Genomic DNA, 23,701 nt, shown 5'->3' with positions numbered 1-23,701 from the left:
GAGGCACTGAGGCTAGTAGTGTTGTGGAGAGAGGCACTGAGGCTAGTGATGTTGTGGAGAGAGGCTTGGAGACTATGGTGAGGCCTAATAGAAAGCAGTTGTTGTTGGGGGATTCCATCATAAGAGGTGTGGAGATGGACAATGGTGGTCTTGTGAGGTGTCTTCCCAGAGCTACTGCTCACAGAGACAGGAGACGTATCTGTAATATTGTTAAGTGAGCAAAGCAGGAAGGGGAATTGGATGTACTTGTCCATCTAGGGACAAATTACTTGGCTTGCAATGAGGTTTCAGAGGTTAACCCCTTAATGACACAACTTCTGTAATAAAAGGGAATCATGACGGAATATATCCGTCGTCTGTCCTTAAAGGGACACTCCAGGCACCCAGACCACTTCTGCCCATTGGAGTGGTCTGGGTGCCAACTCCCACTACCCTTAACCCTGCAAGTGTAATTATTGCAGTTTCTCATAAACTGCAATAATTACCTTGCAGGGTTAACTCCACCTCTAGTGGCTGTCTATTAGACAGCCACTAGAGGGAACTTCCTGGTGTCTAGCACAGGAAACCTGTGCTAGAGCGTCGCTGGACGTCCTCACGCTGTGTGAGGACCTCCAGCGTCGCTCAAAACCCCATAGGAAAGCATTGAAATGGTTTTTCAATGCTTTCCTATGGGGAGACATAATGCGCATGCGCGGCATTTCCGCGCATGCGCATTAGGTCTCCTCGGCCGGTGGGCGAGATCAGTCTCGCCCACCGGCCGACGCAATCACTGGGAGGAGCGTCGCGGAGGCGGAGACAGTGGCGAGGGACATCGCCGCTGTCCCAGGTAAGTGACTGAAGGGGTTTTCACCCCTTCAGTAACCGGGGATTGGTGGGTGGGAGGGAGAGAGACCCTCCAGTGCCAGAAAAACTGATCGTTTTTCTGGCACTGGAGTTTCCCTTTAAGGGGTTAAGGAAGTTTTTCGTGTTTTTGCCAATGATATACGGCAGGTTGCTTCCATACTGTCATTCTCTGAAGTTCTGCCTGTGCATAACACTCAGAACGACAGGCGGATGCGTATTAGGGACTTTAGCTTGTGGCTTGGTGAATGGTGTCAGGAGCAAGGATTTGGCTTTATTTCTCATGGTAACTCTGTTTGGAATGGAAATAAACTGTACAAAAAATATGGTTTGCATCTTTCTCAAAAGGGAACAAATGTTCTCAGTGAGCAGTTCAGAGGTTTTGCTAGGATGTATTTAAACTAGGAGGGGTGGGGGGGGGGGGGGGGCAAAAGGGTGATAAAACATCAATCCAATTGTCCCCCAAAACAAGGACAGAAGGTGCCTGTAACAAGTGTGTTAAAAAATGATAAGCTTAGAGTCATATCTACAAATGCTCGCAGTTTAGGGAATAAGATCCATGAACTTGTGGCAATAATGGTAACTGATAGTGTAGATTAAGTCGCTGTTACTGAGACATGGTATAATGAGAAAAATGACTGGGACATAGCAATACCAGAGTACTCTTTATATAGAAAAGACGGGGAAGGCAGGAAAGGGGGAGGGGTGGCCCTGTATGTGAAGGATAGCATAAAATCTAGCCTAATAAAAGTTAGTGAGGTGAACATAGAGTCCCTTTGGGTTACGTTAGAATTTGTTAATCACACAGTAATTCGTGTAGGTGTGATTTATAGGCCCCCAGGACAAATTGAAGAGTTAGATAATCTACTAGTTGAGGAAATAGCTAAAATGACAATGAAGGGGGAAGTTATCATCATAGGTGACTTTAATCTTCCTGATGTGAATTGGAAAACAAAAATAGCTGCTTGTGCCAGGAGCATACATATTCTAAACTCCCTACTGGGATTGTCTCTAAAACAAGTCGTTGAGGAGCCAACTCGTAAAGAGGCCATACTAGATTTAGTGTTGACAAATGGAGATTTGGTATCCGATAGTACTGTAGGTGAAAGTTTAGGATCCAGTGATCATCAGTCAGTGTGGTTTAATATAAGAACAGTGACTGAGTCACACCACACAAAAACAAAAGTTTTAGACTTTGAAAAACAGACTTTTCTAAAATTAGAATATGTGTAAAGGAGTCATTATCAGACTGGAGCAATTTAAATGGCGGCCAAGAGAAATTGGATTATTTAAAAGTTGCACTACTGAAGGCAACAGAAAATTGGCTTGTCAGTAAAAGCAAAAAATTCAAGACACCACTGTGGTACTACGCAGATGTGGCCAAAATAATAAAAAACAAAAAGTTAGCATTTAGTAATTATAAAAAAAAAACAGAGTGAGGAAGACAGAATGATCTATAAGATTAGGCAGAAAGAGGCTAAGCAAGTTATAAGAGTTTCCAAATCACACACAGAAGAGAAAATAGCACAGTCAGTAAAAAAGGGGGACAAAACTTTTTTTAGATACATAAATGAGAAAAGAAAAGTAAAACAAGGAGTAGTTAGATTAAAAACAAAAGAAGGAAGGTATGTAGAAGAGGATAAAGGTCTAGCTGACTGCCTCAATGAATATTTTTGTTCCGTATTTACAGATGAAAATGAAGGAGAGGGACCTCAGTTAAGAAAAAGGATAAATGAGTTATTTATTACACGTGAGTTTACAGAGGAAGAGGTTCTATTTCAACTGTCAAAAGTAAAGACAAATAAGTCAATGGGACCTGATGGAATACACCCAAAGCTATTAAAAGAGCTTAGTGGTGTACTAGCAAAACCATTAACAGATTTATATAACCTATCATTGATAACAGGAGTAGTCTCAGAAGAATGGTGAAACAGATCCCTCTTTGGATACGATTGAGTTAGAGGCATAATAGGACTTACTTCCTCAGACAGTGATCCACGGAGGAGATTCGACACAGACGGGAGGGGGCAATGAGCTAACCACAATGTTACACTGTTTATTGCCGATGCAAAGGGGAGATAGGTTAAAGGGGAAGGGTATGTAAATAAGGAGCCATGGGACAAGGGCAGAGAGGTAGCTAGAGAGAGAAGGTCACAGCACCTTCTCAAATCTGTTAGGTGAGGTCATACATAGCGGAGAGGCACAAGGTGCCACAAAAAGCATGACAAATGAGAAAGAAAACAAAAAAAACTATAAAAAATGTATAAACAAACATATAAATAAATAATACTAATGACAGCGAGCTATCCAATAGGGGACCCCCCCCCCCCCCCCCAGCTGAATTCCCCACCCCGCGGGCTTGCAATAAAGTCAAAGACGGTATTAGCTCCTAATGGGCTGCCACAAGTACACTCATACGTGAGTTAAAGGGTTCACATACCCACGGCAATTAAGTTGGTCTTAATTCCCAGATTACAGATTTATAAAGCACGTGTCAAATGCAAGAGCCGAAGGTGAGAATAACAGGCTAACACTAGGTGGCCTGAAGGCTAGACCTGTCTCCAGGCCCGGACTGGCCATCGAGCAAATGCCCGGTGGGCCGCGTTGACCAGGGCCCGAGGCCGGCAGGGGAGATCACAGGATCACCCTGGCCGGCCAATCAGTGTGCCAGCCCTGCTGTGTGCCTTCATGGGCCGGTGGGGAGATCAAAGATCAAATTCAAACACACATTGCACACATCATCAGTAAGACAGGCCAGAAATTACTCTTTCCCCAACAGATCTGCATGGAATTCGCACAGTACTATAGCCGACTGTACAATCTCAAAGACGACCCTGACACCATATGTCCAACGGTCACAAGCATACGAAATTACTTATCTGTCATTCCCTTGCCGGCACTTAATATAACACAAAAACAAGCGAAGCAGCATCCATTACAGAAGACAAAATACTAGAATGCATTAACTCCTTGCCCAAAGGAAAAGCCCCTGGCCCGGACAGCTACACTAACTCATACTACTCAAAATGTAAACACCTACTAACCCCACACCTATCCAGGGCAAGTTTCCCATTGGAATTTTTAGCTGCACAAGTGGTTACACTACCAAAACCAGGTATAACACCTACACTTTGTCAGAACTTTCGCCCGATATCACTATTAAACTCTGACACCAAATTGTATGCCAAAATTTTGGCTACACGACTCAAATCCATCTTACCACAGATAGTGTCAGATGACCAGGTGGGATTTATACAAGGCCGACAGGGACCGGACAATACAAGGAAAGTGGTAGACATCCTGCAAACAGTACACACAGACCAAACGCAAGGCCTGCTCATTTCATTAAACACCGAAAAGGCATTTGTAGCCAAGGTGATCTGTGTGAAGAATAGGCGCTTAACCCCTTAAGGACGGCGGGCGTGCTATGCCGTCCTTAGGGACCGGCTCTAAATGCCGGGGGGCAGCATAGCACGTCCCCGCCGTCCTATGAACTTAGCCGGTCGCCGGTGATCGCGGTATGGGGACTTACCTGGGAGCCCAGGGAGTCCCCCTCCGTCCTCTTCAGCCCCCGAGGGCCATGTGATCGCGAGGTCCTTGTGAGGACCTCATGTTCACATGGACGGCACAGCAGGGGGAGTGCCTGTAATGACATGTACTCCCACTGCTGCCTGTAAAAAGAAAAAGAAAAGTTTAAAACAGTGTAAAATGGGGGCGGGGCCTAACTGTAATGGAGGACAGACGTGTTACACTGAAGCTCCTCCACAAGCTTGATACTAAACTTGACACGCAGCTTCATCAAGCCTGATTCCGGGACCACCTGGAGCCCACAGCGACGCCTGACATTGCTGGGCCCGGTTGTAGGGGTCGGCGACCAGGTGAAAATTGAGCAACCACAAGCGAGACGACATGCGGCCCTGTGTGCACCGGGCGGGGGAGGCGGCCGCTCTCCCGCTCGGAGAATACCCAGCGACCGCTATGGTGAGGCAGATGCCCCTCCCCCCTCTCACGGTCCAAACCGGGAATGCTTCACGCCACGGAGGTGAGAGAGAGGTGAAGGCCAGCAAACAAGCGACTAACCTAACTGCAGACTCACCCCTAATGGCGGACCCCTAATCTCGAGCCTCCCGCGCAAACAAGACCTCAGCACTACGACCACGCTGCAGACCAAGCTGGAAGCTATCCTGGCAGTGCACTGCAACATGCCTCACAGCAAGCAAGCAGCCCTTTACCTTCACGGCACCTCCTACGCGCACAGAAAATGCCAGCGGCTCCCGCAGGGAAGAGGACCAGGCGGAGAAGGCTGATCAGACCCCACACATCGTTCCAGCACAAGAAAAAGCTAAGCCTGTCACGCCTGAGCCCTACCTCAGCAGCACATCGCCGAAGACCTCCGTTACCCCAAGCAACCGCTACCCAGGGGACCGACCAGCCATGCAGGACGAGACCGGAACCCAGGGGTTGGAAACACCTTGCCGACCAACATAACTGCGGGCTACACCGCCACATGCCGGATGCCTGGCACTCAACCCCGCACAAGCACCTGACACTTCAGGAAACAAGAGCCCTCGAGGACTGCAACTGGCACCCAGTTGGGATCAGCTAAGTACAAGTTGTAGACCAGGGTATGCCAGGCACAGATAGTTCCTGCTGGACTTTCTCACCATGCTCCTCCATACAGGAACTGCTCCAAGCATACTACCTGACCGTAATCTAACAGTCTTTGGGCTGCATTCACCTCACTCCCTGCAGAATTATTAACTGCCTATTCGTATATATGTTTAGTTACTCCAGCTTCATATTGTCTAACCTGTATAGCCTGCAAGATATCTAACTTAAGGACGAGCCACTAGTTTAATCAACAACATTATCACGACTAACTCATGTTGTACCTACAAACTTGTTGTTAGCTTAATCGTTAAATATAAAATTTCATGCTGTTTTCCTAAATGATGCAAGTATTAGCTCTAATAGCCCTCAAAGTCATCTTACATGTATCATTGAATGTACCGTAATTCCTCGCATTTCCTGTTGTGGCAATGCAGGATGCAATGTAACCTCATGCATGTTCAAAAATAAAGAATTAAAAAAAAAATAAAAACTGTGTAAAATTAAATAATATATACTTAGATTATATATATTTATTATATATATGATCTAAGTGTATATATATATATATATATATATATATATATATAGTTGCAAGAAAAAGTATGTGAACCCTTTGAAATGACATGGATTTCTGCACAAATTGGTCATAAAATGTGATCTGATCATCATCTAAGTCACAACAATAGACAATCACAGTCTGCTTAAACTAATAACACACAAAGAATGAAATATTGCCATGTTTTTATTGAACACACCATGTAAACATTCACAGTGCAGGTGGAAAAAGTATGTGAACCCCTAGACTAATGACATCTCCAAGTGCTAATTGGAGTGAGATGTCAGCCAACTGGAGTCCAATCAATGAGATGAGATTGGAGGTGTTGGTTACAGCTGCCCTGCCCTATAAAAAACACACACCAGTTCTGGGTTTGCTTTTCACAAGAAGCATTGCCTGATGTGAATGATGCCTCGCACAAAAGAGCTCTTAGAAGACCTACGATTAAGAATTGATGACTTGCAAAAAGCTGGAAAGGGTTATAAAAGTATCTCCAAAAGCCTTGCTGTTCATCAGTCCACGGTAAGACAAATTGTCTATAAATGGAGAAAGTTCAGCACTGCTGCTACTCTCCCTAGGAGTGGTCGTCCTGTAAAGATGGCTGCAAGAGCACAGCGCAGACTGCTCAGTGAGGTGAAGAAGAATCCTAGAGTGTCAGCTAAAGACTTACAAAAGTCACTGGCAAATGCTAACATCCCTGTTAGCGAATGTACAATACGTAAAACACTAAACAAGAATGGATTTCATGGGAGGATACCACAGAGGAAGCCACTGCTGTCCAAACAAAACATTGCTGCACGTTTACAGTTTGCACAAGAGCACCTGGATCTTCCACAACAGTACTGGCAAAATATTCTGTGGACAGACGAAACCAAAGTTGAGTTGTTTGGAAGAAACACACAACACTATGTGTGGCGAAAAAGAGGCACAGCACACCAACATCAAAACCTCATCCCAACTGTGAAGTATGGTGGTGGGGGCATCATGGTTTGGGGCTGCTTTGCTGCGTCAGGGCCTGGGCGGATTGCCATCATTGAAGGAAAAATGAATTGCCAATTAATCAAGACATTTTGCAGGAGAACTTAAGGCCATCTGTCTACCAGATGAAGCTCAACAGAAGATGGGTGTTGCAACAGGACACCCAAAGCATAGAAGTAAATAAACAACAGAATGGCTTAAACAGAAGAAAATACGCCTTCTGAAGTGGCCCAGTCAGAGTCCTGACCTCAACCTGACTGAGATGCTGTGGCATGACCTCAAGAAAGCGATTCACACCAGACATCCCAAGAATATTGCTGAACTGAAACAGTTCTGTAAAGAGGAATGGTCAAGAATTACTCCTGACTGTTGTGCACGTCTGATCTGCAACTACAGGAAACGTTTGGTTGACGTTATTGCTGCCAAAGGAGATCTCAATGAAATTGTTGTACAGGTGGTATCTGACCCCCGATAAGATTACAAAAATGTATCACAACCCAGGCAATAACTGCTTGAGATGCCAGGCGTCCCCGGGCGAAACCTTACACATGTGGTGTACGTGCCCGAGGCTTTCAACATACTGGTTAACGATAGAAGATATGATAAAAGATAGCACTGGCGTTCGGATCAGTCCAACCATAGAAGGCTATCTACTATTCATTCTGCCACCGGGCCTCCCAAAACCAATATGCAAAAAATCATTCCTTACTCTGGTGGCGGCGGTTACGCTGCTAGCGAGAAATTGGAGATCGGCAACAATGCCGACCAAAACGGAAGTGGTTAAACTAATTACCACAAACGTAGAGTATGAACGCTATGCAGCACCCCCATGGCAACCAGGGGCTACACAGAGGGAAGTCAACTGAATATGGCAAACATGTGAGAGAACAACCCCCTAGAACCTATTTTTGGGTAGTTAAACTTACAACATTAACAATAGGAAAGAGACGCCTCAGCACTTTGATCCAGTTATTAGGAGGATACCCAGGGACGCTGAACCTGGTATACACACGAGCGACCTAGAGGGAGAACACACCAAACAAGATTGGCACTCATGGGGGAACTTACACAGGGATACATACACTAAACTTGTTGCTTAACCTTTGTAAATATGTTATGCTTTTGTTACAACCTTTGAGAGAAGAAATAGGGATGGATTACCATACTATGTAAAAGTCAACCTCGAGAGGGAGGGTCCCACACACAAGACACGTCCATAGACTAATGGCATACGCAGAGCTAGGGATTACTACTAAAGAATGGTAGCGGGCAAAGTTTAAGGTCAATAGGAACAATGGAATGTCTTACTCGTGATTAATAACAATGGCACCCCCACCTCATCTCTTCTTTTTGTTTTTTTTATAAATTCTTTATTTTTGTTAGTGCATGAAATAACATTTTAGCTTTCTGAACCACAACAGTTGCAGGAAACCATTGGATAACAGTACATAACATGGTATAGAGATAGCTGTGCACATTTTTTTAGAAAAGGTGAACTATAAGTGAATATAAACGGAGTTGTCAGACAGTTTAAGTGACAAGTAATAACAGTGCATAGAATAAGAGTAGTGTTGGCTAGATATTTATATCTTATGAAGTATTAACATCATTGTGAACCAGAATCTTTCTAACCGTTAGAAACCTTGAAAAACATTTCCAGCTAGTATTTCTGATTATCCGTCTAATTATGTCGTCACGTGTTAAGTTTTATAGTGTGTACTTTTTATGACATCAAGCATACCTGTCAACAGATACAGAAGAAACCTACGCTGGGAGCACTACTTGTGCATGAGAGTGTACATAGAGTGTTAAAAAAAAAATAATAAGAGGAAGTGAACTGGACAACGATATTCCTGGCTATCATATATGTGTCAACGATTAGGGTAACTGCATTTTGGATCGCTAGAGTCAGGCACAGTTTCAAGAGGACATACAGACAGGTCCATCTACAGGCTGAGTAGAGCCTATTGAGACACACTGAGCTAGCTGCAGTGTGGTTCAGGTTAATACAAGTCGTCCATAGGACATTCTACAGTGTAACACAATATACATGCTGCTACAAACAAGAAATTGCTCTGTTATTATATGTTTGCCTCGCTGATTATATGAGCAGACTAGAACCTATTCTAGAATAATATACAAGGCAAGATATATCTCTTCAAAGACATAGGGACATGGTTGATCTAACTGTGTTAGCGGTAGGAGGAGCAGGTCCTAGTCGCTGAATAGCTAGTGCATAACAAAATAAATTTTCTGATATTGGTGGATATTGGTCGCTTATTTTTAATCTATGTTTGGCCTATCTGTGCTAATGATATGGAGAACAGGTTATGTTCGCCTAACGGGTAGCTCGTTGCGTAACATAAGGTATGAGACTGTCAGTGAGTGGTCTCACCTTCTAGTAACATGTGGTTTGTTATATAGCACATTGATATGTTTTAGAACATGAAAATAGTAAGATGAAGGCGGTTGCGGAGAAATACATAGCGTGGGAACTTTACAATTTGGGATGTGCTGTACTCTGAGTTATCATTTCTAAGGCAGTATGACATGATAGAGTTACAGGCTAGCGTTGGTAGACATATGTGCCCCAGCAAGATATGTGGGTGTATGCTGTCTCAATTATGAGGCAGAAAGGTATCTAGGTTGCTTGACTATTTAGAGCGGGTTACAGAGTTGGGGTGGTGGGGCTAATGTAACCTGCTGGATCTGTTTTGCTTGTGGTATATAAGCAGGTATGATAGCAGGGAGGTGCGCACTTTCTCGGCAGTAACATTGTCAATACTAACAGGTTGAACAGAACTGATCGTTGGTGTTAAGAAATGCGTGGCGTCAAGTTTTAGATTACAGCATGCCAGGCTATACGTATATAAAACATTGCTAGCTGGGTTTAGGTACAGGTAGGGCTAGCTAGTAACACAATACGGTTATATGTTGGCAAAAGCGTTAAAAACTATGAAACAACAGTTGAGCAATAGTTCAACGGTATAAAGAGCTGCCCTCCGGGTGTCTCGAGCCCCTCCGGGCGGTTCATGGAAACGTGCTGGTAGGTGGAAGTGCATGTATTCTCCATTCATGTAGTGATCGAGGTGTAGGCGTTTGTTGCTTTTAGGTACAAATGCTGTAATTCGTGCCGGATCCCAGTTGTGAGTTGGGGAGGCATGGTCTTGGGGTCCCTCTTGGGAGTGTAGGTCCTGCGGTAGGCCCAAAGATCGAAGGAGATTCGCCGTGTCTCGAGTGTCGTGGATCTGGAACGTTTTTCCCCCTTTTTGTACGAGGAGCGTTTGGGAGGGTCGCCAGCGGTAAGATATGTCATGTCGCTGGAGTAAGGTTGTGAGGGGTCGCAGCGATCTGCGCCAGGCTAGGGTGCCTCCAGATAGGTCAGCGTAAAAGGTCAGGTGCATATTCTCCAACTGCAGAGGGGTTTTGTCGCGGAGGGCAGCGAGGATCGCCGCTTTTTCCTTCCCATTCCTGAAGGTAATTATGGTATCTCTTGTGGCCGTGGCTGGGGCCTTGGCGGGGTTTGGGGACGCGTAAAAAGTCAGTGGGTGTGACGGGTTTAGCTTGGGTGGGGGGTAGTATGGCTGACCATACCCGTTTTATCGTCCGCGGCAACTCCGCCTCTGATATCTCGTCTGGGATCCCTCTAACCTTAAGATTATGCCTTCTCCTGGAGTCCTCTAGGGCAGCGTAGTGCCGTTCATGGAGTAGGCTCTGACGTTGTAGCTCTTGTACAGCAGCCTGTAATGAGGATATGTGCTGTTGGTTATCCTGGGAGGATATCTCCAGTGTCGATATGCGGCCTGTCAGGCCCTGCAGCTCGCCCCTCATAGCAGTAACGTCTGTGAGGATGTTCTTCTGCAGGTCTGCCAGCAGATCTTTTAGTACACCAGTGGTTACCAGATCAGCATCTTTATCAGCCTTTGGTTTGGCAGGATTCATCTTCTGCTTTGGGGCTGGAGCTGGGGGGTAATCGTCCTCTGCGTCCCCAGAGCAGTCATCTGAGTAGAAATCAGAGCAGCCTCCGTGGAGAGCCGCCATGTTGGATTCGCCTGTGCAGCGTGCTTGCCGCCACATGTCACCAATCGTTAGTCCCGGAGCAGGTTTGTCTGCCGTCGGTCGTTTATTTTTTCGCCCCATAACGCTGGGAGTATTCCCCCATTTGTGTAGTCGTCTTTGGGGGTGATAGGAGTGGTATTTCTGCAGAATTTAAGTGTGTTTCTCGCTTTTCGCTCGGAGCTGCAGGATTAAGCATCTGCTTTCCTCGGCAGTCAGCTAGAAAGGCCATCTCTTCTTTTTGTATCCCTAATTAATTGTTATAATTGCTATAATTGTTATATATGATGCAAAACAATAAAAAATGTAAAAAAAAAAAAAGCATTAGAAAGGAGTAATTGTATCAACCCTGTTGCAGTTAAAATGCCGATACTTTGTGATCGATGCCTATTTATCCACTGACCTCCGAGTATAATAAATGTGAGGTTGTTCAGAACTGCCTGTCCAATCACTGTCGCATCTTCTATGACCATTGCTGCTGTAGCTGCACTTTGAAACATTACTAGTTGTATATTTCCAAGGGTGTACATTACTAGATTTTGATATGCCTTTACGAAAATCATCTAATATTTTGTATTATTTTTCCACCAGACATTTGAGATATTGTATCTTAGAAATACTGTATTATTGTTTTCAGAATTGGCGCATTTCACCCCTTTAAGTGGACGTGTAGTGCTTTTCTTTTATGTTGCATTACGGATTTGGTTTGCATGCCTCATTAAGTACCTGAAACACATCTTGGCTATGCTGATCTGGGAGATACAAATCATCTAAGTAGCTAAATAACAGTAACAAAGGAACTGCAAAAATGCCGGAAGCCCAATGTATTTTAATTTATGTTACATTATAAACTGCGACACTCAAGATGAAATTTTGTCAGGGAAGTGAGGGGAGCAAGGACTTTTTTTTTATAGCACCCACGAAGAGAAATATATTTTGGCATCACATTTCTGGCTTAATGTCTTCAACAGAAAATACTGAATTTTCGGGCAGATATCATGTTGGCTTGATTATTAGCTAAATCTTCCTTCAATGTAATCCTTGAAATGGCATGGGTGGCTTATACTCAAGCCATATATATATGCATGATATTTTTAAAATGGTTTTGTCTTTTCCTGACTCCTGAGGTGTAGTCCCATGTCTTACTACTTTAACTATACCAAACCTTAAAAACAAAGAGTATGCACTCTCCATCCTGAGGTCCTGGATGGAATTATGCAGTTCTACCAAAAATCACATTCAAGTTAATATTAAAATTAATATTATATTACATATTCCAATATTTAACAAATATATAATTGTGAGCTGTGAAAGAAGGTAACATAGTGTGGAAACGTGCATATGCCACTAGCTTCTGGAGGAGCCTGCTGGCTAGCCTCCTCCCCAAGGACTATGGGCCGTTTCCAAAGACCCTGTGTTAGGGAGTTAAATCTCCCCAGCCGCAATTAGCAGCTTTCCCTGGGTGCCCCTGGTTCGGCACTTTCCCTTCATTCAAATGGAACCGAACATAGCTCCCTGGCGGCCGTTCGCATGAAGAAATCCACAAATTGTCCTCAGCAGTACTTAGCCGCGATCGTTATGGAACTAAATTTGGCATGAGGACTTTGTGGGTCCCCGGTCACCTCAGAGGGACTTAGCCACGAATGGTATAGAACTGTTTTCGGTATGAGGTGACGTGCGGCTCCCGGACAACTTGGTCTGGGGTTTTGAACAACTTTGACATCCGGATTGGAAGGTGCCTGAGACTAAGGGGCACAAACGCTACCTAAGAGCCAACCGGAGTACCCTATATTTCGCATGCAGGAGCTCCCAAAACTGTATAGAACCACGCGTGCGGTCGGTCAAAACTTTAACACGGTGGCGTTTCCCCTACACTGCATAGATCTGAGTGCTATTTGGAGAACTTGGGCGCTCAGATCAGGGCTATTTGGGCATGTATTATTTGTGGGATTGTTATATATTTTTATGATGTTTTGGGTATTTGTATGTTTTATATTTTTATGTTTGCCTCTCTGTTCCTGGGAGTTAATTAGTTTACCGGTCTTTAACACAATTATCACCCAGGCATAGATACTTATGGGAGGGGCTTGTCTTGCATTAGATGGAGACCCCATGCTGGGGGCTGTGTATAAAAGTAAGCAAATTGGCCATAATAAACCAGTTCATTTCATCCTTCACTCAGTCTCGACTAGTGTTTGGGTGTACCAGCTACACAGCTATACTCTCTGCAGGACAGCTTTAATCACTAGAAGCTGGATCCAGGACCCTGTTCCAGGGTGGGAAGCAATGGCGAGACCCCGGCCAAACTGCGGCGGCAAGGGGCAGAAGTGCTGATGGTGTCCCGGTGATAACTAGGGAGCATGCTTGGCGGAGGTACCCAGTTAGGGTACCAGGTGGTCCGCCACACTTCTTTATCCTGCAACTAATTTTCTCCACCTTACCTCTCTGTTTATTATCTTCATAAACTCTGTCCATTCCACCTGGCTCCAGCATTGAGAAAGCATAGAAAGAAGACGAAAAATTAAACAATTTTTCTATTTCAACTCCTAATTTTTACAAGGTTTTGCCTTATTTGAACTGGATTATGATATCATTTGCTAAAACATTAATCTCATTTGTGTGAAAATGGATCTTCTCATGAAGAAAATGGGTAAAAGAACACTTTAGGCACCATAACCACTTCCACTGACTGTAAATCTCAAAAAGCTATAGTCCAGGAAGGTTAAAGTTATAAGGGAGTCTGAATTATACTTATACTCCGCTGGGCAGGAACCCCAACACTTGTGGGGATACCAGTCTTTGGATAATTAGTTAAAGGTACACTATAGTCACCGGAACAACTATAGCTTATTGCATTTGTTCTGGTGAGTAGAATCATTACCTTCAGGCTTTTTGCTGTAAACACGGTCTTTTCAGAGAAAATGCAGTGTTTACATTACAGCCTAGTGATAACTTAACTGGACACTCCTCAGATAGCCGTTTTCCCATAACACTGGGTCATGGCTGCCTAAAATGCATCCAAACATTCAGTATCTCCTCCCTCTGCATGCAGACACTGAACTTCAATAACATGTGGCCAGTAGAATGTAGAAGACCTGTCCCTATGAATGATCTCAGCAGTTTTCACATTGCCTAGATCCGCACATTCAATTTATGATGCCTGAAATCAGAAAATGACCCACAGTCCCAATTAAAATACTAGGGTCCTTATTAATGGCGTAAGTCATTTTTCATGCTGTCCATCATACAGTGTTCTTTAACAACATTAGGACAGCATGGGACGTTCTTACGTTCTGGTGTGAGCACCGTCAAATCCTTGCACACACCAGGGAGTCCCAGGTAGCAATCAATACTTGGGCTTTCTCTCTTGCAGATGGGTTCCTATTAAGTGGTGAAGACTGACAGATGAGCTGTATGCCGCACTCAATACATTTATATGCAGCACTCAATACATTTATATGCAGTATAAGCAAGTAGGCATTTTATTACTGTATATCTCATAAACACATTAATTTACCCTACATATTACAGTTAGTTTTATTTCTGTGGAGCTCTGATACTCTTATACTGCACAATACTGAGAGTTTTATTTCTGGGGGCTCTGTAACATATTAAAGAGTTTGCACATTACTACATTAATACGGAGCTTTGTTACATAGTCATACACAACTCACATTAGAGTCCCCAAAAGCCTCAACTCTCTGCCTGTCCTTATCCAGCTCCATCCCCCCCTGAGAGATATGGAATTTATATCGTCTGAAGCCTGGAAAGTCTCTGCCAATCCTATGATAAAGCATTGTAATTGGCTCACAGAATCACTTCTGTAAGCAGGCAGAGCAGGGGCAGAAACAGCAGCTGGAGACTTGAATACAAGTAAAATGTTACCATATTTAGGGAGACAAGATGGGGTTATGAGGGGCTAGATGGGCCCTATTAACCCCTTAAAACCGGAGGGCGTACTATTACGCCCTATTCTAAGGGGATCTAATAGTACGCCCTCCATTTTTTTTTTACTTACCCGGTCGCCGGCGATCGCGGTTGGGGAGACTCCCAGGGAGTCCCCGTGGCAGATCCTGCCTCCTGCAGCCCCCCCACCCCCCCCCCCCCCGGCCATGTGAGAGTGAGGCCCTTGCGAGGTAGTCCCCCTGCTTGCTGGAAATAAAATAATTTGAATTAAAATAAGTGTAAAAATATATATATATATATATACTTAGATCATATATATCTATTATATATATGATCTAAGTATATATATACACATATACATACACTGTCTAGGTGTATTTTACTATTACTATATATATATAATTATATAAATATATATATTAATATCAAATTACACGTAGACTGATACTGATTAAATATATATATCATTATTGTTATATATATATATATATATATATATATATTTATATATAATATAAAAAAATATGTAAATACGTTAAAAAATAAAATTAAAACAATAATTAAAAATAATAATTAAAAAATATATAGATGTGTGTTATTTCGTTCTAACTGTATTGTGATATTAATATATATAAATTTATATCAAAATACACGTAGAACGAAATAATATATATATATGTATATCTATATACATAAATATATACTTATATATCACTATATATATACCTATATATAAATAAAAATATTTTTTAAAAATTATATATATATATATATATATAATATACGTATATGTATATATACATATATTAATTCTACATATATATTTATGTAATATTTTTACATAATTAGGTATCTTAATTAATTACAATTAGCGGGACCTGCTGAAATTATAGGGAATTTAATTTGCTAGCACTATATTTAACCCTATAACATTCCAAGACACCATAAAACCTGTACATGGGGGGTACTGTTTTACTCGGGAGACGTCGCTGAACACAAATATTAGTGTTTAAAAACAGTAAAATTTATTACAACGATGATATCGCCAGTAAAAGTGAAGTTTTTTGCATTTTTCATGCACAAACAGCACTTACACGGATGATATTATTGCTGTGATACTTTTTACTGTTTTGAAACACAAATATTTGTGTTCAGCGAAGTCTCCTGAGTACAACAGTACCCCTCATGTACAGGTTTTATGGTGTTTTCAAAAGTTACAGCGTCAAATATAAGGCTTGTCTTTCATTTTTTTCACATTAAAATTCGCCAGATTGGTTACGTTGCCTTTGAGACCCTATGGTAGCCCAAGAATGAAAATTACCCCTATGATGGCATACCATTTGCAATAGTAGACAACCCAAGGTATTGCAAATGGGGTATGTCCAGTCTTTTTTAGTAGCCACTTAGTCACAAATACTGGCCAAAATGTGCGTTTTTAGCCTTTTTCACACACAAACAAATCCTAACGCTAACTTTGGACAGTGTTTGTAACCAAATGGCTACTAAAAAAGACTGGACATACCCCATTTGCAATACCTTGGGTTGTCTACTATTGCAAATGGTATGCCATTATGGGTGTAAATTTAATTCCTGGGCTACTATACAGTCTCAAAGGCAACATAACCAATCTGGCGAATTTCAATTTCAAATGTAACGTGCTATATTTGACCCTGTAACTTCCCAAAACACCATAAAACCTGTACATAGGGGGTACTGTTTTACACGTGAGACTTTGCTGAATACAAATATGTGTATTTTATTGCAGTAAAAGCAAACAGTATTATGACATTGACAGTTAAAATGTCACGTAGAACTAAAAAAATAAAAACATTTCTTATTTTCTCCCATTTTTTCATATTAAATGATGTTTCATAGCTACATATTTGATATTAAATGAAAGCTCTGTTTCCCCTGAATAAAATTATATATAATAAGGGTGGGTACATTTAATATGAAAGAGGTGAATTTAGGTTGGACAGACATATAGCGCAAATGCCAGGTTTTGTTTACGTTTTGTTTTGTTCACAACATGTCCATTTGGCTCAGCCCCTAAGGGGTTAAAAGGGAACCAAGTCTGCTGCAGTGGTTTTGATGCTTTGAGTGACCCTTTAAGGGATCTAGAGTTGAGAAGTAATGATGAGAGGTGGGGACAAATTGTATTTATGCTAAACACCCAATGGAATCTGGATATAACTCTGTTGTGGAGTATAAAACACAGCATTAAATACTGTGGAAGAGAGGTGTAGTGTTGCCAAATTCACTGCACTTTTTTGGTCACATATCATTTCATGTTATTGGGAAGCACATGACATATTTTTCCCTGCATCTTTCCTTATTTTTATCCAGTGGGTAGACGATACATTAATTAATCAAATCAATTACAACAAAGTCATTTGATTAATTTCACTCCTGCCCTTAAGCATGACAGAGTGATATGTGTCTAAACGTAGGCTGGATCTGGCAACACTAGAAAAGAGTGGGTTTTATAATAACAAAAGACAGGGAATAGTTTCTGCAATGGTTCAAAATGTAGCAGTCATGACAGGTTCCCTCATACTTAAGTCAATCCCTGAGCAAGAACTTTAAATTATCCCAAACCTGTGAACATCCCACTGACATTAACCCCTTAAGGACCAAACTTCTGGAATAAAAGGGAATCATGACATGTCACACATGTCATGTGTCCTTAAGGGGTTAAAGGATGAGTGTCTGGACAGAGCAGTCTGATGACACAGTGAAAAGCATTCCTGAACATTTAATAAAAAAAAATAAAAAAATAAAAAAAAGCTAACACCAGAGGGCTGGCCACATCCATATCTGGTAAGCGAAACACCTCCGCTTTACATTAAAACACTGGTGATTGTAACGTCCGCACAGAAACACAGCCTTGTTTATTCAAGAGTCATAGTATCATACCTTGTATCCTTCCAAACCTGTCCACAGAGTGTTCATCTGAAAATCATTTTTCTGCTGAATAGACTTCTGCAATTTCAGATAATTCCCTACAAATTGCAGCAGACTTGTTTAAGGCCTGAAAAACAAATTTATAGCATAGCCAAACTGGAAGCAAGCGAGAATGAATGATGGAGACAATGTAAACAGGTGTTTCCCTAAAAATCTCAGCATGCTTAGTAATAACAGCACAGGAAATTGATCTCCAGAGGCAACAATTTGTAAGCATCTCTAATGCATTTTCAAATTCCTACTGTGCAAAATCAGCTTGTAAAAACAGGCCGTTTCTAACAAGTGCCTTGTCTGGGTTCCTACACCGTTTAATTTCAGATGACTTTAATGAGAACTCTGCTACATATTTTACCTCCCATCTGGTTCCTATTTGACAATGAAATATTTGTACTTCCCAACCTGTGCACTTTTTGAGTTCTAGGAACAGATGTCTCCCTTTAAAACATGACAGCAGCAGGATCCAATGCATTACCCAAAAATGGTCTTTAGTGTAGTGAAAGTTCTGTGGATTAAACAATATGCCAAAGAACTCCTCTTCTTCACACAGCGAAATATGCACCGAGAATGTATGAAGAAATTATAATTTTATATATGATATGTATTGAGCCATTAAATAGGTTGGCACAAGCACAATTCTACTATTATGATATTTGCCTTACACTATACCTTATATCAAGCATGTCCACAAAAAAACCTTAAACCGTTTCAAAGAAACGTAGGTGTGTTTTTAAAAGTACAGAATAAAAATAAAAAAACAACAACCCCCTCTACTCAACACCAGTCCCCCCACCCATACTAAATCCCAGTCCCCCTTCTATACTAACTTCCAGTGTCCCCCACTGCCCTCTACTAAATCCAAGCAACCCCCTCTACTAAAATCAGGCCCTTGTTTAAAAAAACAAAAACAATATTAGCTAACAAGCAGACTTTACTCACATTGCCGCTGTCAGTATGCGACTCTGGAGTCCAGCCTCTGGTATATCCCCAATGGCGCCATCTGCACCCTGTGCCAAAGCGGATCCTCACGCTACTCCCTGAAACCCTGGGAAGGTTGAGAACGTTGACGTCACGTCAGAATGTGACGTGGCATTGCGTGCCTCTGTGCACCTCGAGATCCTCCACTGTCCATCTGCGGCCATCGCAACACTGACCAACACACACTCACTGACAGACACACTCTCTGACAGACACTTACAGAGACACTCAATGACAGACACACACACACACACACATTTACACGTTCTTCCACACACTCACATCATTTTATTTATTGTTCCCTACCTTTGGGAGCTGGTGTGGGGCCTCTTCTCTCTGGAGGTCTCCCTTCCTGCTCCTCACTGCTCACTCACGCGCGCAGTTTAGTTATGCCGGGCCGGAATTACGTCATATTTCGACACCCAGCATAACTACAGAGGGCGTCAAGCAACAATCCAGGACTTATGTAGTTCCCTGCTTTATTCCAGTGGGGATACTGGCAATACATGGACTGTTGCTGCGTCATGAGGATTGGTTTGGGATCCAGTGCTCTAGCACCATGTAATTTGGGTCCCTGTCGAAAAAGGTTAAGAACCACTGGTGTAGCTCATAAACTTGGTCATACACTCTTCTGTAAATGTCCATACAACTTGAATTTCAGCAGTTCTACCCCCTCCAAAATTCCACTCATTCCTTTCCAATTACTAATTATTTTCTTTGACGTTTACAATCTAAACATTATGATATCAGCAATCCAGAAGTCCTCTTTCTCTGCGAGTATGAAAACCCTTCACAGGGTAATTATGCTATATAAACAGTACAGCTAATTTTGTAAACTCAATCAGGAACATTCACTAAAGTGTGAAATGTCAGAAATTTAAAGTAAATCTCACATTTTGTCAGCATATTCACATTCCATATGTCAAATCATTTCACCATTTCAAACAATGCTGACTTGGCAATCGTACTGCTGACTTACATCTGTTACTAGAAAAAAGCAACACCAAGATTTTAATGTTCAGTCTTACCTTCCCCTTTCAACAGCTAAAGCATCCATTTCATCAAAGAATAAAATTGAGGGAGACACTGCTCTTGCTTTCCTGAATATCTGAAACAAAAAGGGTTATTCTGTATGGCCATCCACATGTAATCCAGAGCATCATCATTGAATCACAGAGTCACATTTTTTGGTAAAAATAATTTGAATAGATAGATAGATACCGTTTATACTCGAGTATAAGCCGACCCGAATATAAGCCGAGGCCCCTAATCCTACCCCAAAAAACTGGGAAAACGTATTGACTCGAGTATAGGACTAAGGTGGGAAATGCAGCAGCTACTGGTAAATTTCTAAATAAAATTAGATCCTAAAAAAATATATTAATTGAATATTTATTTACAGTGTGTGTATATAATGAATGCAGTGTGTGTGTATGAGTGCAGTGTGTGTATGAATGCAGTGTGTGTGTATGAGTGCAGTGTGTGTGTGTGTGTGTATGAATGCAGTGTGTGTGTATGAGTGCAGTGTGTGTGTATGAGTGCAGTGTGTGTGTATGAATGCAGTGTGTGTATGAATGCAGTGTGTGTATGAATGCAGTGTGTGTGTGATGCAGAGTGTGATGCAGAGCCTTGGTAGGGGGTGGGCATTTTTATTATTTTTTAATTATTATTTTAATATTAATTGTTTTTTTTGTTTTATTAATTTTTTTTATTATTATTATTTTTTATTTTATTATTATTTTTTTAAATATTATTTTATTATTATTTATATATATTTTTTTTTCGTCCCCCCTCCCTGCTTGATACATGGCAGGGAGGGGGGCTCTCACTCCCTGGTGGTCCAGTGGCATTGGCAGTTCAGTGGAGGGGGGCTGGCAGAGAGCGTTTACTTACCTCTCCTGCAGCTCCTGTCAGCTCCCTTCTCCTCCGCGTCGGTCCGGTCAGCTCCCCTGTTAGCTGACACTGTAAGTCTCGCGAGAGCCGCAGGGTCATAGCACGGCTCTCGCGAGACTTACACTGGGACTTGACAGGGGAGCTGACCGGACCGGCGCGGAGGAGAAGGGAGCTGACAGGAGCTGCAGGAGAGGTAAGTAAACACTCTCTGCCAGCCCCCAGTCTGTATTATGGCAATATAAATTGCCATAATACAGACATTGACTCGAGTATAAGTCGAGTTGGGGTTTTTCAGCACAAAAAATGTGCCGAAAAACTCGACTTATACTAGAGTATATATGGTAGATAGATAAATAGATACTCTTATTACAGATCTGGCTTTGCAGAAAGAAGTTTACTTTTCTGATTTTAGCCAGCTATTTTATTAAAACTGCCTTTCAAAAAGGTAATTCGGGGGGGGCATGGCTAGCAGTCAGGCAAGATGGTAGCTTGAAACTTTGCTCCGGCACATGGGCTCCACTAAAAACAACTAAATATTTGCAGAATTACAAGCGCTGACCCCACACAAGAATGTCTCAGCACAACACTAAAAAGAACACATCTAGAGCTAAAAAGCTAAAAAATTTGGGCCAGAATTCCTCCTCAGCGTTTGAGGCCACATGGGCTGTGCTGCAAGATGGAGCTCAAGATTCGGACGCCAGCAATCCCATGCCAGCTGCGGAGGACTTCTGAAATCCTGAAAGCTTAACCAGGGGATATTTTGAAAAGGCTCTGGAGGCTATGTATACCAAACTAATACAAACATGGCAGACCACAGCAGACCAAATACGGAAAGAGGACCTGGACGTAAGAGGTCGCAAGAACAACCCACGTGGCGTCACAGTGCAAAGAAAGTGCCGCGGCACATATCGATATGGCGGACCAAGAGCAAGCATTGCACCTATGAGTGCACACTGCATTGCTGATTTGGAAGATAGGGCATGTAGGAATAATCTCCACTTACTGGGGCGTCCCTGAATCCGTCCTCCCCTGCAACCTCCAAGTATATGTACGAGGACTCATGCATGCATATGCACCAGGTGTCCCAGCGGACATGCTGCTAGTGGACAGGGTCCATAGGGTACCAAAACCCCATTATTTACCTGATTCGACGCCGAGAGATGTGCTCCTCAGGGCACACTATTTTCATTTCAAGGAAATCATTATGAGATCACGCCGAAAAAGACCCAATCCCCATGAGGATTACCCCACCATGCGAATTATGGCAGACCTCTCGACACCAACTTTACGACGCAGAAAAGAGTTTCATCCCATCACTGAAACACTGCGAGAACAAGGGATCCGATACAGGTGGGGATACCCCACGAAGATCCTGGTAACTAAAAACTGCGGGACGAAGATCATCGGCACCCCGGAAGAAGGCCTGCGGATGCTTAAGGACTGGGGCCAACACACCAGAAATGCCCCAGGACTGTCCACCTCGTCACGTAAATCACAACCGATGGGCAGAAAGTCGCCACATGAACTGTGATTACGTGGGAAGCCTCCATGGGCCGCAAGTACAACGCTTGTGTAATGTTTCTGTTTTGAACCAGGGGCCGAGTTGGTAGTTAATTAGCCACTCTTAGAATAGTTCTCAGCTTATGTTATAATATTTAGTTATGTCTGTTAAAATGTACATACCGAGGACTGATACACAATTGACTCTGGGGTATCACCCCGACAGTTACCGATACCACCTGGACCCATTATGACCGTGCACAAGCGCGACATGGTAAACCCGCTAGGCTCGACATGTTATATTCTGGACACAGCGCCGCCCACGGAGGTGCCTCTGTCTGGCTCACCGCAAAACGACCTAGACAGAATTAGGTCAGACTTTTCAAGAGCTAAACACCGATACCCCAACATAACAACCGGCCTAGGCCGCGAATACTTTACACGCGGCATACTACTATTGCCAAAAGACTGTTTATATCTTTAGTCAAGTGACTAATCCTTATATTTCAATTGACTGACTTTGGGCATTATAGGGTTAATATGTTACTTATATGCACACTAACATCTACTTAAAGAAGGCAAGTCAGGCATGCTGTCGGTCGCTAAGGCCCAAGGTCCAAGGCGGTGTTGCCAAGGAGACGAAACACATGAATCCGCCCACACACTTTGTACCACCATGGTATTAATAAGTCAAAGATGGTACGCAGTCACCACCTGCCCTGCAGTTACATGAGATGTTATATCCCATCAATACTACAACCCAACTGACCACGTTTTAAGAAAGCCACCTTCAGCTGCACAAACTCCTTACGAAATACAGCAGGATTACACGGTATTATATGCTATCATAATTATCTTGTGGCACTACAGACCCTATTCATGTTATTCATGTTATTTCATGTTTTAATTATCGGTTTTATATTTATATGATTAACTGAAGGGCAAAAGTTAGCCTGATACATTGTTAAAATGTAACCCCTATGTCCTGGCATGCAAGGGTTCAACAAATGTCAACCCTATCAGTCACCACCAAACCTACAACCCACTATAGTGAACAGCGAGGGTACTGGGGCAAACCCACCACACCTATCACACTACACCATAAGTATTTTATTGCCTGCAGTTCCACAGAGGGAGTCGGGACGCTTCCAGCTCACCCAACCTCACATCGCAGTGTCATAAGCACACTTCCATGGAACGAAAAGAACAGAAAAACAATCAGAAATATAAAAGCCCACAAGCTACACATATTCCTAACTGGTAGTAACCATGTAGACATACCAACTCTGCAACCACCACATTTTGCAAATTGGAGCCCGCAAGCCACTTTATAAGTGGTTCTAACCCCTACACCTCCCAGGTACGACGTCCTCGTACCAAGACCATCCGTGGTCAACTTGTACATACGTTACCTTTACTTGA

At 42.6% G+C, this 23,701-nt stretch overlaps 1 protein-coding gene across 1 annotated transcript in view; it reads right to left on the bottom strand.

The window, feature by feature from the left end:
* Window positions 1-23,701, bottom strand: part of AFG2A (AFG2 AAA ATPase homolog A) — a 358,336-nt gene that overhangs the window by 257,013 nt on the left and 77,622 nt on the right. The window contains exon 13 of the mRNA XM_063458412.1: window positions 19,915-19,994. Within this exon, the coding sequence (XP_063314482.1) occupies window positions 19,915-19,994 (80 nt within the window). The remainder of the gene's footprint in view (window positions 1-19,914; window positions 19,995-23,701) is intronic.

Source organism: Pelobates fuscus, chromosome 6 (assembly GCF_036172605.1).
Source record: "Pelobates fuscus isolate aPelFus1 chromosome 6, aPelFus1.pri, whole genome shotgun sequence".
Taxonomy (NCBI): Eukaryota; Metazoa; Chordata; class Amphibia; order Anura; family Pelobatidae; genus Pelobates; species Pelobates fuscus.
The sequence above is the reverse complement of the archived record's forward strand: the minus strand, read 5'-3'. Positions and strand labels throughout refer to the sequence as shown.